The sequence below is a fragment of the Dissoconium aciculare genome (assembly GCF_010015565.1).
Source record: "Dissoconium aciculare CBS 342.82 unplaced genomic scaffold K489scaffold_4, whole genome shotgun sequence".
Lineage (NCBI taxonomy): Eukaryota > Fungi > Ascomycota > Dothideomycetes > Mycosphaerellales > Dissoconiaceae > Dissoconium > Dissoconium aciculare.
In genome coordinates this window covers 970,049-983,386 of record NW_022984954.1, presented here as the reverse complement: position 1 = coordinate 983,386, position 13,338 = coordinate 970,049, and the positions used below count along the sequence as shown (strand labels likewise).

Genomic DNA, 13,338 nt, shown 5'->3' with positions numbered 1-13,338 from the left:
TGAATCTGTGGCTGTCAGCTGGAGATGAAGGTGTCGACGCTTGATCCTCGGTGTGCGCCGGTGACGACTTGTTGGAGGATGAGCTTCGTCGTGCCCTTCATGCTCGATGGATCCTTTGAAAGTCTGAAAGAGTGGGAGGATGATGATCGTCGCCGCTCCTCTCGTGGCCAATTCCCGGTCCAGCGCGTGCTAGTAGTAGGAGGAGGAGTAGAATCAGTAGTAGTGGTGGTGATGATGGTGGTGGTGGTTCATAGACGGGCGTAATAAATGCATGTGTGGTCGGTAGATGCTAGACAGTAGCCCCTGGTATGATATATACGCCTAGTAGTATTGTATGAACCTCCAGCTGGAATACTGTGAGATGCATATCTGCACTACAGGGAGTTAGTCATCTTTTATTAGCTAATAGCCCATACATCACCTCCCGCTGCAAGAACTGCGCAGAAATTCCCGATCAGGACTACGCTCACTACGCTCACGCACTATCGGCTACACGCCAGGCGCTTTCATTACAATTTATTACAGTACAGCACAGTACAGCACAGTACAGCACAGTACAGTACAGTAGTGCTAGGTATGTTGTCCGCAGTCTACCTCAATTCATTAGTTCACACATGGACAACTTTTAATATTCCACGCCATCGTCGCAGCAGCAGGCGAAGGAAGCGACGTTCGCTGCGCGCAAACCGTAGCAGCTGCGCCCGGGACAAGCTTGTCGTGATTACAGTTCAGATCGTTGCCAATCGTGTCTTGATGTCGATGTCGATGGCGGTGTTGTCCTCCTGTGCTATTTTCTCACACACACCCTCCCGCTCAGTCCGTCACTCACTTCCAAGGTTCCCTCGCACATTCACCACCCGATTCACCACATTTCACCACCACACACACCCACCACCTCGGCGTCGGCTACACTAAACACCACCACCACCATCGTCAATCCTCCCGACTATCTTCACCACTACTGTATAGTATGGCATCGTCGTCCCATCATGACGCTTGTCATCCACCCTTGTCGGCCGTCAGTGAGGATCGACACGATGAAGCATATCAACGTGGGTTTCCACGTGGCTCCTGACTGTATCAGGCATGGAAACCTCTGCACAGGATGAAACCAGGTCTCTGTGAGGCTATGATCGTCCTTGGCGACTGTCATAGCTCGTCGGCCTCCTCGCAAGCGACCCAATCGCCATGCGAGAACGTGCTCCCGCCATGTGCTCGCTGATGTTTCGCTATGTACTGTACTGTCCGATCGCTTCACACACCCAGAAATAAAGTATGCTCCCACCACCCTCTGCCCTAGCTGTGCTAGATCCTTCGACCTGGATGGCTAGAGAACCTTGGGATACATGCTTCATCGCATCAAGGCTAAAGTGCGAGCAAGCATACCAAGCATGACGCCGACCGACTGGCAGATGGAATACATATAGAGTCCACCCACATGACCCAAATGCAGATTATGAATCACCAACATCACCAACATCATCTACATTCTTCTACATCGTCAATCAATCACAAGTACAAATCACATCACATCGTTTCACAATGGACTATTCATCACCAGTATGGCAATGGGACTGTCTCCCGCCCTACAACCCTGCGCCTCTGCCGACTCCCGAATACCTCACATACGGCGGCGGCGGCTCATCATGGTCATCACCGACCTCGATGCCCGTCGATTTCCAACCTGAAGAGCTAGAAGCCTGGTCTTCGATGTTCAACCCAAGATTCACATGGTCCCAACCCCAGCAACAACCCGACCACTTCATCGACCCTCTCTCCCAAACAAGCCCACAACAACTCCCCTCACCCTGCCGGTCCCGCGCCGATAGCGCCCTCTCCTCCTCCCGCAGCGCCATCACCAAGCACCGCCACACCACCACCCACAAGACCAAGCGCCCCTCACCGCGCTCCCCCTGCCACTCGGTGCACAGCAGCCACAGCAGCACATCCTCCCTCTACACGCCTCTCAGCCGGGCAGCCTCTCAAGAGAGCAGCAGCAGCAGCATCATCATCGACGAACTCAACTCCTACTCCAACGACACACGTCCGCGCTGCTACGACCACGGCTGCGGCGGCAAAGTCTTCTCCTGCGCGGAGAACTACCGGCGCCACATGCGCGAGCGCGACCGCTCCAGCACGACCCAATGCCAGCACTGCTCCATCTCCTTCAGCCGGAAGAGCAACCGCGACACGCACATTGCCAAGGGCCGCTGCAGGGGTCTCAGCGACGTTCTACGGAAGTCCTCATGATCTCCACGAGGTTTTTCACGCTTTTTGACTTTTGGGGGGATTATTGGGAAGGGATCCTGAAAGGGAATGGGAAAGGCACTGTTTCCGGACAGGCCATGGAGGGGGCGCCGCGGAGCATTCAAAAGTGAAATAGGAAAGGGGAAATCTCCCGCTTATTCGCATCTTCTTCTAGATTTTTCCCGTTGACACCAGCGTGGGGGGGAATCCTTTTTTTTAAATTTAGCCATGAACATATTTTGATAGACCTATAGAGACAGACTAAGAGACAGAGAAATCTAAAAAGGAAGATCACCATTCATCATCATCATCATCGCCGTCGTCATCACGATCGTTTAATTATAATCACTCGTGTTGAAGGAACGGTTCGTAATCTAAAGCCAAAGTCTATATCCCAAGTTTGTTCGTTTCTTTTTGAGAACGAGAACGCAATTCGGAACAGACACGCGTTGAGCTGCTGCCCGGAGAGGGAGGGGGGAAAGAATGGGGAAATGAGTTGCGCCAAAAAGAAATGTCAAAGGAGGTGGCTTGTTGCCCCCCAGAATGCAAGACCATGATCAGAAACGATTTCGAAACATCGGCGGCGACCGGCGAGATGGTCGACTAGAGAGCGAAAGGGGAGGCCAAAGGATCCATCGTGCATATTTCCTTCCAAATTCTCGCATTTGGGGGCCAAAAGAGAGGAACGAGGGAGCGGAAGCAGCAAGGCGAGGCGGGCAAGGAATCCGATCAAACACACTAAAGGCCGCCCACAGTGGTAGGCTTGATCCCTTCATGATGCACCTTCATAGCCACCCCGAGGTCGAAAACGCCACTGGAATCCTTCTCGACCACGCCCACCTCCGTGATGATCCCATCGATCAGCGCCGCGGGCGTGACATCAAAGGCCGGGTTCCACACGTTGATCCCACGGGCCGCGATGCTGATGGTTTCGACACTGCTGACGTCCAATTCGGCGCCGTCGAATCGCGGGCCTTTGAGGTACGTCATCTCGCTGCCGGGCCGTTCTTCGATGATGATGTCGTCGCCGGTTTTGGTGTCCAGGTCGATGGTCGTGCGCGGTGCTGCGACGAGGAATTTCACCCCGTGGTGCTTTGCCGTGATGGCGAGTTGGTAGGTGCCGATTTTGTTGGCGGTGTCGCCGTTGGCGGCGACGCGGTCGGCTCCCACGACGATGGCGGCGATGCGTTCGGTGGGCCCGCGGAGGCGGAGCAGGGCGGAGGCCATGGAGTCGGTGATGAGTGTTGCGGGAATCTTGTCGTGGACGAGCTCGAATGATGTCAGTCGTGATCCTTGGTTGTATGGTCGGGTCTCGGTGCAGAATGCATGCTTGAGGGATCCGTTGGCGTGGAGGGATCGGATCACTCCCAACGCTGTGCCGTAGCCTGCGGTCGCCAACGATCTACAATAATGGTTAGGTTGGTATTCAGTCAATTGGTGGAAGGTTGGCAGAGAAATGGACTTGGAGTGTTGTCTCACCCAGTATTGCAATGCGTGAGCACGCTGACTTGACCACCGCCCGCAACTTTGGTGATCCATTCGGCCCCGTACTTGCCAATGCCTTTGTTGTCAGAGACATCATCGATCAGCATCTGCGCAGCAGCATCACAGTAAGCCTTGGCGACTGAGGAACCAGTAGCGCCTTGGGATTTGGCGGCGGTCTCTGTGATTTTTCTGAGCTTCCTGGCGGCATCGGCGAGGTTGACGGCGGTTGGTCGACTGGTCACCAAGTAGTCGAGCTTTTCGAGGATAAACACCGAAACCTCCTCAGGCTGCTCCGACAGCTGGGTTGATTGAAGCTCTACAGCCAATGCGAGGGCGGCGACTATGGCAATGGCGGGTGCTCCTCGAGTCCGCATCTCCTTGATTGCATGCCAGCCATCCTGTGCGTTGTGGATTTCGTCATATTCCTCTTGATGTGGGAGCTTGAGCTGGTCAAGGATGGTCAGGCGCCCATCCTTGTATCTGATCGCTTCGAGTGACATGGCTCCAACGCTTTTGATATTTTCTTCGAGACTGTATTTCATTCACCACATGCTATCGTCTATGGACTAGGAGTGACGAATGTTGAGGGGTAATGATGCTTAGGGTTATACATTCTCCCTTTACCCAAAACCTAAGCCAGCTCTCTGGCGTATATATCACATGGCAGCTCTATCTCGACTACAGTATGATGATGCTCACAGCCAAATATCATATACATAGATTCTGCCTCTTCAAGCAGCTCCAGGGCTGCTTGCAATGAAACCAGGCTGACGATCTCCAACGAGCCAGCCTCGAGCCCGGAGATTGGGTATGAACAATGGCTGCAGGCGGTCAGCGATGACACTTTGCGCTACTTTAGATCACGAAGACATGCCGCCTGGGTATTTTTCAAATTGGCGATTCGCACTGTTCGTGTCACGACTTCACCCGGGCATCGCTGATTTTGATGGATGCTTGCACGTGCCCTCGATGGCTTTGCTCCCCTCACCGGACAGGCTCCTCTGACTTATGCTTGCACAAGACGAGGATGGCGGATTCCAGATTACTGTGTGTACCAATGTCCGATCTGTATTGGTACACAGCATGTTTGGCGTATTCAGAGCCAACGCACAGACTCTGGGCGAATCCTGGACCCGACACAAAACAGCAATGAGTTCCAACATTCCAAGGTTATGGCCATTGCTTGTCATTGTTTAGGCACTAGCCAGTGTATGAAACCTTCAGATTTCTCGGTATTCGGCCCCGAGGATAGAGAAAGACGTTCCCCCGTGCTTCTTCTGATGTCAAAGCTCTCAGGCCATGTCCAGCATGTGACTCTGGATCAACACCGCCCTGTTGAGGTTAGATCTCGCAAAAACCAAAAAGAGGAGGGTCGCGATCGATAAGCCTGATCGGCGGCATGGGTGCGCAAAAGCTGGGGCGCAAATCAGATCAGGTGGAAATGCCCCCAACAGCACGCCCGCCCGCACCAACGCACGCACTTGTCTCCGGCCGTCTGCCACGCTAGCCAGGGCCACGAAACCATAGCCCGCTCCCAAAAATAGGCCGAAGCTCTATCATCAATTTATTACCGTACACCTGGGCAGTAATCTACTGCACAGCAGCTTCACCTGCGTTTACAGTTTACACCACCGCAGCACATCTCGCTCGCTTGGATAATTAAGCGAGCCGATCGACTACACAATGACCTCACCACACGCCCGATGAGCTGAAACAATCCTCTACATCACCAAAAAGACGAGAACGACAAAGCGCATCTGCCTTTCACCGCCGCTCGTCGCCACCACCATCGGGACACATCCAATGCTGACCGCAGCAGCGCCCCGGCGTACCCCATTCCTCATCGCCATCTTCCTCATCATCTGCGCCTTCATCCTGCTCAGCTCCTCGCACACGCCACACGCCTCCACAATCACCGCGGCTCTCACGCCTTCAGCCTTGCAGCAGCAGCAGCAGCAGCAGGCCAGAAGTCCCCTCACCCATGGCAGTCCCATCGCGCCCAAGCTCGGCAACGAAACCGCCAAAGCCGAGTTAGGCCGAGCTTCCTGGAAGCTCTTCCACACGATCATGGCGCGTTTCCCCGACAAACCGTCCGCCGACGAGAGCGCGGCTCTCCGCGACTACGTCTACTTGTTCCAGCGGTTGTATCCCTGCGGCGAATGCGCGGAGCATTTCGGGAAGATCCTGGGGGAGTTCCCTCCGCAGACGTCTTCGCGGAGCAGCGCGGCCGTGTGGGCGTGTCATGTGCATAACGAGGTGAATAAGAGTTTGAAGAAGGAGATTTTCGATTGTGCGAACATCGGGGATTTCTATGACTGTGGCTGTGCGGATGATGAGCATGACGATAAGAAGACTACGGCGACGGGCAAAGGTTGAGCAAGGTGAGGCGAGGGGAATGTGAGATTGTTGTGTATATATGTGTAATGTTTTATGACCCTTGATGTGGTATGCCCCGCATGCGAGGATAACAAAAGTCATGCTCCATGGCGCCATTCATGCGGTGGTGGATCGATGGGTATCATTGATCGCTCTCCCGTCAAGAACGAAGGGACGGTTGCGCCCTGACGCTGGACCGGACATTTCTCGCTGGCGCAAGTAATTCTCGCCGCTTCTTCTTCAAGAGGCCTTCGGTCGTCAATCGAAGCTGCAAGCTAAGAGAACATGTCTAGAGAGGTCCAGGAGCTGTGGAGCAGCACAGCGACGACGGCATCGACATCCTTCATCACAAAACTCTGGGGGATTGATCATGTCGGGAGATGAGCGATGATCCACCGCGGTTACCTTGATCAAACACATGCACCATGAGGAAACCTCATCGGGAACGACAGGATTGGTTCATTCGGGAGCACATAATCATATCCTCATCCGTCAAACAACGAATTGATCATGAATAGAGAGAGCGAGAAAGAGAGAGAAAGAGAGAGCAAAGCTCGACTCAGAATGTGCGACAGCGACGACAGTCTCTCGCGAAGGACTCTCCCTGCACCAATAAGTAATTATACAAATAATTCTGTATCGCGGTGCGAAGACAGAGAGGGTCAACTTTAATGAAAGAAACGTCCCTTACAGAATTGAAAACAATAGTACTCATAACAAGCGCATAGACCGTTTTTCGCATAATTGGGCCGAGAGAAGCCGGGCCCGTCGTTGATATATGTGAAATAGTGAAAAGAAAAGGAAAAGTGAAATTCCCATCGCCTGTGATCGGCTACAAGATCTTTTGACGGGATCGGAAAATCCGATGCAATTCCGCCCATCGTGCGCCATTTCCTCCCTTTGTTCGCCGGTCTCCGAAGCGCATATCATGTCAGAGTATCAACAATAAAGGAAAAAGTTTGGACAGTACTGCGGAGCGAGGTCGCTTACACGCAAAATGAGATGGAACAAAACAAGGAAAAATTCGCTCGAGCGACGGGTGGTGGTGGACGAACTCGCTCTGAACGCGAGCAGGAAGCAATATAAGACAGTAGTTCTGAAGAGACCAAGAAGGGGAATAAGGGGCGGATTGTAGAGAAAGAGATCTCAGCCTTCAGATGAGAGGATGACGAAATGTTGCTCCCAGATCCAGCCGAGACTATTCGTATCGTCGTCCTGATTCTTCGCCAACCAGAGCTCGCCCTTCTGGGCGATGACGTCGAAGACTTCGCCCTGCACGTATGTGAGGTAGGGGTATCCGCCTTCGCGGCGCGTCTTGTCGATGCTGAATTCGAAGAGACTGGCGCAGACAAAGAGCACGCGGGTATCCCGGGGTGCGGTCTTGGGCGGGGAGGCGGGACGTGAGATGCTGGCTGCTGAGGCGTAGTTGTCGTGGTAGTTGGAGCTGCTGCTCTGGAGGACGTCGGGAGGAACGGCGGAGTTGAAGATTCCGGAGAAGCGACCGTTGTCGGCATCGAGGCGGGGCGTGTAGTAGGCAGTACCGCCCGAGAGAGGACGCGGACTACGCGGCACATCGGCGCTCTGTCGTTGTGAGTGTGATTGTGAGTGTGATTGCGAGTATGGTTGTGAGGGATTGTAGGGCTGGTGAGATTGATTTGAGGTGCTGGGTCTGCTGGTTGCTGGCGGGAATGTTGAATTTGGTGTGTTCGTGGCGGTTGAGTTGGACCATGGTCGGTTGTTATTGTTGTTAGTGTTGGTCGAAGAGTACGACTGTTGTCTTCCGGAAAGTTGAGAATCGGAGCGTAACCGGTAATCGTACTGTACATCCATGCCAGGCGTGTAAATACCGCTGTGACGGCGCGAGTGTGGATTCGTGGAAGATTCGCTCCCCACAGACATTGTCCGTTTCGAACCATCCAACGTCGATGTCCTCCGTTTCTCATGGATTGATTCGGAGCCGGTGGCCGAAGGTGACAGATATGACATGGCTTCGCGTTTGAGGTTGCCATTGCAAACTGAAAGCTCCATGCACTTCCTTTCAATTTCTCCATAATCGGCTTTGAATGCATGCTCGATCTGCGACACATCAACGGGAATATCGCTGGCCTCAAGCAGAGGACGAAGCTTGCGCTCCCAAGTGCTGTTCCATTGCAATTGAATGTCCAAGAAACAGTGCAGACATCTTTGTACAAGACTTGCAGTGAGGCTGTAGAGCTTGGGTAGCTCGATCTTGAGCTGGTCGTTCAATGCCACATAGATTTCCGCAGCTTCCAATGTCTTCTTGTCAGGCTTGATGCCACGTTTCTCGTCACCTTTGCATTTGGCGTAATCAACAATGCGCTTCTTGCGCTTAGCAATGGCATTTTGAGGGCCCTCGTGAAGTTTGATGCATGCGATCATGGGGGTAAGCACACGTTTCTGCACAGCAGTCTTGTGTTCCGTGAAAGCGACGAGATTGAGATCACGAATGGTCTGACCATAGCGGCGCCATTTGCTCTCAATCTCCGGCAGACTGCTTGGCGCGACATCGGTGAAAAGCTCAAGTGCACTAGCGTAGTTGTTGATGATCTCTACAGCCTTGTCGGTGCGATTCATGTAATCTTGGACGTCACGCATGCAGATCTGCAGACGAATAAAGTGACCGCCGAATTTGTGCGCGAGATCGTCGAAATCAGGATCCTGGAAAGCTTCTTGAAGACCCACACGTTCCTTGAGTCTGTCCGTACGACGTCCGAAGGCTTTGACCAGACCGCCACGCAGGTCCGATTCCTTGCGTCTTCGCCCGTTCACAATCGAATCCACAAGGTCGGCTCGTTTCTTTGCATCGTTGATGCGTGTGAGCATAGCGATCGAATCCTTGACGGCCGTCTTGAGATTCTCGTGATCAGGGTGGTCTGCAGGCGTTGTCTCGAGTAATTGCTGCAGTAGCATAGGATATTTGGCAACACGTTGAGTTGGCTTCACAAGTAACGAGTCCAAGTCCCAAGCCGCCGTAATATCGCTGGCGTTGGCGTGGCACTCATCAAGCCAACACTTGACAGTGGGCGTGCCCTGCAGAGCGGCCAAACGCTGGTTCGCAGCATCATGGTTTTTGAGATAAGTGCCGTAAACCTGCTCCATTGTGACCATGTTCGCCAGGAACACGCTTCCAATGAGTGACGTGCGATCTTTCTCATCATCTACGGCGTCTGTGAACGCATTCGTAGTATTGTCACTCTGTGTAGTTGAGAAACTATTCCGCCGTGTGCCCCATCGTTGTGATTTCGGAGGAACATAGACCTGTGTGGCAGCCTTGCGCAATTCATCATAAAAGTAAATTGCAAACTTTTCGATTTCATCACAATTTCCGAAAAGGATCTTCTTGTCTTCTGGTGCCACAAGTTCCGGCGTGCACGTTGCCTTGTAAATATCCTCAATAATCTTCAAGTCCTGATGATAAGAGTTTTCGGTATCGATCAGTTCTTTGATGATGTGTCTTCGTTTTGACAATCGTTTCTGTTCGGGAGCTGGTGCGGCTGGGGAAGTTGTCTTAGCAAGCTTCTCACGATCGATGTCTGTCTCGAATGATCCTTGACGAGTTGTCGTGTCGCCGAATGATGTTGTGGACTGAGCCCCGGGTACTGCTGTCTGTTGACTTTGACCATCAAAAGAGTTCCTTGATGATTGTGATACGGCCCAAGGAGATTTGTGTGCATTCGGAGAGGTTTCACCGGCATCTGTATCGTTAAATGCCATCGCGCTAAAGTCCGGGGCGCTGAATGGTTGTCGCAACACCGGCTCGGGCGGCGATACTGGTGTTGGTGGAGGAAGCGCCTGTGCGGATGTTGGCGCCGAGTTCTCCTGTGCCGACGTCTGCTGATCCTGAGGGGCAAAGCTGCTATTCGAGTGCCGCTCTGACGACACATTCTGACTAGACGTCGATATCCGTAGACCTTCGCGGAAGTGTGATGATGGAAACACCGTGCTGTTAGCACCGGCGCTTGATCTTGGTGTATAGCCAACGTCCTTTGGCGGAGGAGGTGGCGGAGGCGTGAAGCCCACTGCTTCGGTTGCTCCAAGATCGTGACCATTCCGTTGTCGCTCCCACTCCTCGTCGGCTCTGCGAATACTATCCTCGAAGGAATCTTCCTCCTTGACGGTCGGAGTGCTCTGACTGAACACGGTCACGGTACCTGGTACAAATTCCTCGCCGACAGGTGTGTCCGGAGTCACGCTCGGCATGTTAAGATTACTAGGGATGAGCAGCTCGCGATGCACGATTTCATCTTTAGGCTTCTGGGTTGCCAGTATGCTCTCCAACAAACTTTGGACCATCATGGCATCGGAGCCACCATTTGCGGACATTCGATTGAGGTCGACATGCTGCTGCATCTCCTGCAACATCTCGTCAGTCAGAGTGCCAGTAGACTGATAGTAATTCAGGACCCGGCTGATGGTAGAGTCAGAAGCGAGAGAATCATTTGGTGGGACATAGGCAGAATCGGGATGAAAGGACGCGAGTCGCAGTGTTTCGCGCTGTCTCTTCCGCGGCGTGGTGGTGGAGAGAATAGCATTGTCAGGTGCAATACTATGGAGTGTATCGCTCGATGGAACAACATAGCCAACGTTGCTATACGAGTGTAGATCGGAGTCCTGATCAGGGTGCATTGTTGTTCCCGATCCGGCATGCACTTCTTGATTCTCTAACCGTTGATCGGAATCATGTGACCATAACGGGTTGCGCTGAGAGAAATTGGGCGCATCATCGAGCATGATACGAATGGAGCCTTGATCGTCAGGTTCGTTGCCAAGATTCCACCGTTCGCCAAAGATATTATCAACCGATCGAGGCATGATTGGATCAATTTCTGAAACGCCATCCGTACCGGCTTGAACGGTTTCAGCAGCTTGTAACTGTTCACGCGAAAAATCACCCGATACTGTTGCTCGTGACGCAAAAGCTGCGTGGTGATCGTTTTCAGCGGGAGCAACCTGTGTGATGGTTCCTGCAGTATGTACAACCTTTCCACTTTTGCCCGGCACCTGATATTTTGCTGGTGACAGTGTAAACGTTTGATCAGCCCCGGGAGTGGGTGTATCCGGCGCCGTTTCAGACGCTTCGTGGAGCAACGGGCTGTCGTCTTCAAAAAGGGTATGTGTAGTGAGAGGATCGACATTATGGGGAGATGGACCAGGCAGATCGGTCGTATTGAGACTCAACCCACGTGTTGGGGTCTCTATTGAGGTTGGTGAAGCATGTACCCTGCTTTCAATTCCATCGGCAATGTTTGCGATGACAATAGGTGATATAGTCGGCATTGTTGGCTCATCTTCGCGAGCTTGCTCCCCAGAGGCCGTCCGCGATTCTGCACGAGACGTGCTCCGCGATTGACTCCCACGTGATTTACTGCGCATCCTCTCCTGTGAGCGACTCGACTCCAAGTTTTGAGATATCGCACGTTGAATCCTCGCACGACGCTCCTCAAAGTCGATCTTTTGCAATTCTGGTATCTTCCGCCTCGAACGTTCTTTTTGTGCGTCGTAGGGTTTATCCAACCACACTTCCGTCGAATTTGCGCCGACTCTCGAAGGTGCACCCTTGAATCGTTCGGCCGCACGAGCTCGACTTGCCGACGTCGTAGCTGCGCTGACGGGCTGCCTAGGCCGGGAAGAGCGCAGCGGCGGGGAGGTCGGTGGTTCAGGTACTACGATCTTTGCTGACAGAGTCTGGCCGGTGGTGATTGGAGGCGCGTTGTATCTATTCCTCGAGGCTGAGTAGGATGATGCATTCTCTTTTCCAGGTTTGGGAGTAGGAGACTTGGTCATGCGCTTGCGACTGCTCGGATTCGGTATCGCCGATTGTGACCGCGACCGTGAGGAGTATGGCGAAGACGAAGACCCAATGGAGCCTTGTCGTGAGCGGACGGGTATCCGCGACGCATGGCCATGTGGCTCTGAGCGCGCAGGGACATGTTCGGTGTCGAGGAAAGTCGCGGCTATTTCCGCGATCTGTTGCTTCGCGGAGTCGGAGATTTGTGATGTGTTGGGAGATTCCATCCCACTCTGAGTGCGTTCGTGGCCAGGGCGATGTCCGTTCGTGTACTGCATGGAGTATCGGAAGTCCTGATGAGATGCACTGCGTCCGTGCCCGAGCGCAAGGCTTCCCTCGCTCCCGCGCCGCCGAGCCCTCTCCGCCGACGACAGATCGTATGTGTCGAGATCACCAATCCACTGTCCGGTCGCCGTGACCTCTCCAAACAGAGGCTGAGGAATTCCCATCATTGCTGCTTGCTGGGCGTAAGGCTGACTTCGCGAGCTCTTATTCGAGGTGGCAGAGCCGAAAGACGAATCGACCGACATTGATGGGGATTTACGCGGCGACCCGAGCTGTCCTGACCTCTTCTTTTGCAACCTGATCTCTCCGGTTCCACTTCGAGTACCTCTGTAGCGGTCGCGAGAGTTGTATTGGATTGGCATCGTTGGACTAGTGCTCTCGGCCTCTTCCCGGTCAATTTTATTTGCGATGTCCTTTACGTTCCCAGGTTGCCGCGATGAGAGGATGACGGGGGATGAGCGCGCATTGCTGAGGGAGTGCCCGTTCGATCCTATAGAGTCGGAGAATGCTCGATTTTGACTTCGAAACGAAGCCTGTGATATTGAACGCGCGGAGGTTGCATAAGGTGGATTTTGCTGATCTCTGATGACCGGCGGGGTCATAGCGGTCGCTTCGTCAACCTCCGACAATGTTGGACTTTCGAGATTCGTGTAATAGTCCTGTGGGTCGGCGGGTGCAATGCCTCCTGGAGACATGACGGCGGATGAGTCGTTGAGCGGTGCCTGACGGGCGTGGCTTTGCTGTTGGCCGTAGAGGTCCATAAAAGAGCACGTCCGATCATGACATAACGCGACGTCCGATGCGGTAACTGGAATGTGTACGGGCGTAGGCGTGTGTGTCTGCGTGTTGTGGAGCGGTCGATTGTAGAATAATGGCGACCAAGGGATGATTGACTGGTCACGGGCGTACGCGTGAGGCGGTGGAGAGAGGTCGTCTAGCGAGAAGGCAATATGTCCAGGTTGCAGGTGTGAACGGATTTTGGTACGGTATGGAAGCGTTCGACGGGAGCGGCAGAAGAGGCAGCTGTGCTGTGGGAGGGTGTGGACGTGTGTGTTGGTGGTATGTGTGCTGAGCTTGTGCGTGTCTGCGCGCGCTTTTTGCAGTACACCTGCACTACAGTATGCACAGTGCTGCTC

At 53.5% G+C, this 13,338-nt stretch overlaps 5 protein-coding genes across 5 annotated transcripts; 3 read left to right on the top strand and 2 right to left on the bottom strand.

Moving 5' to 3' along the window:
* Positions 1 to 1,542: 1,542 nt before the first annotated feature.
* K489DRAFT_408700 (uncharacterized protein) lies at positions 1,543 to 2,250 on the top strand (the record flags this gene model as incomplete). The annotated part of the gene is made up of 1 exon (XM_033607511.1): positions 1,543 to 2,250. The coding sequence occupies one exon, from the start codon at positions 1,543 to 1,545 to the stop codon at positions 2,248 to 2,250; it is 708 nt and encodes a 235-aa protein (XP_033461343.1).
* Positions 2,251 to 2,985: 735 nt separating this feature from the next.
* On the bottom strand, positions 2,986 to 4,232 carry K489DRAFT_369192 (putative translation initiation factor; the record flags this gene model as incomplete). Its single annotated transcript, XM_033603015.1, has 2 exons — positions 2,986 to 3,649; positions 3,727 to 4,232. The coding sequence occupies 2 exons, from the start codon at positions 4,230 to 4,232 to the stop codon at positions 2,986 to 2,988; spliced, it is 1,170 nt and encodes a 389-aa protein (XP_033461342.1).
* Positions 4,233 to 4,578: 346 nt separating this feature from the next.
* Positions 4,579 to 5,286, top strand: K489DRAFT_179466 (uncharacterized protein). Its single transcript, XM_033599447.1, has one exon. It carries the CDS (start codon positions 4,683 to 4,685, stop codon positions 5,115 to 5,117), a length of 435 nt encoding a protein of 144 aa, XP_033461341.1. The 5' UTR covers positions 4,579 to 4,682; the 3' UTR covers positions 5,118 to 5,286.
* A 438-nt stretch (positions 5,287 to 5,724) lies between these two features.
* K489DRAFT_290752 (FAD-dependent thiol oxidase) lies at positions 5,725 to 6,081 on the top strand (the record flags this gene model as incomplete). Its single annotated transcript, XM_033600182.1, has 1 exon — positions 5,725 to 6,081. A coding segment is annotated over one exon (357 nt), but the record flags the coding sequence as incomplete, so codon positions are not given.
* A 2,025-nt stretch (positions 6,082 to 8,106) lies between these two features.
* K489DRAFT_295919 (Dbl homology domain-containing protein) lies at positions 8,107 to 9,651 on the bottom strand (the record flags this gene model as incomplete). Its single annotated transcript, XM_033600305.1, has 1 exon — positions 8,107 to 9,651. A coding segment is annotated over one exon (1,545 nt), but the record flags the coding sequence as incomplete, so codon positions are not given.
* Between the last annotated feature and the right edge of the window lie 3,687 nt (positions 9,652 to 13,338).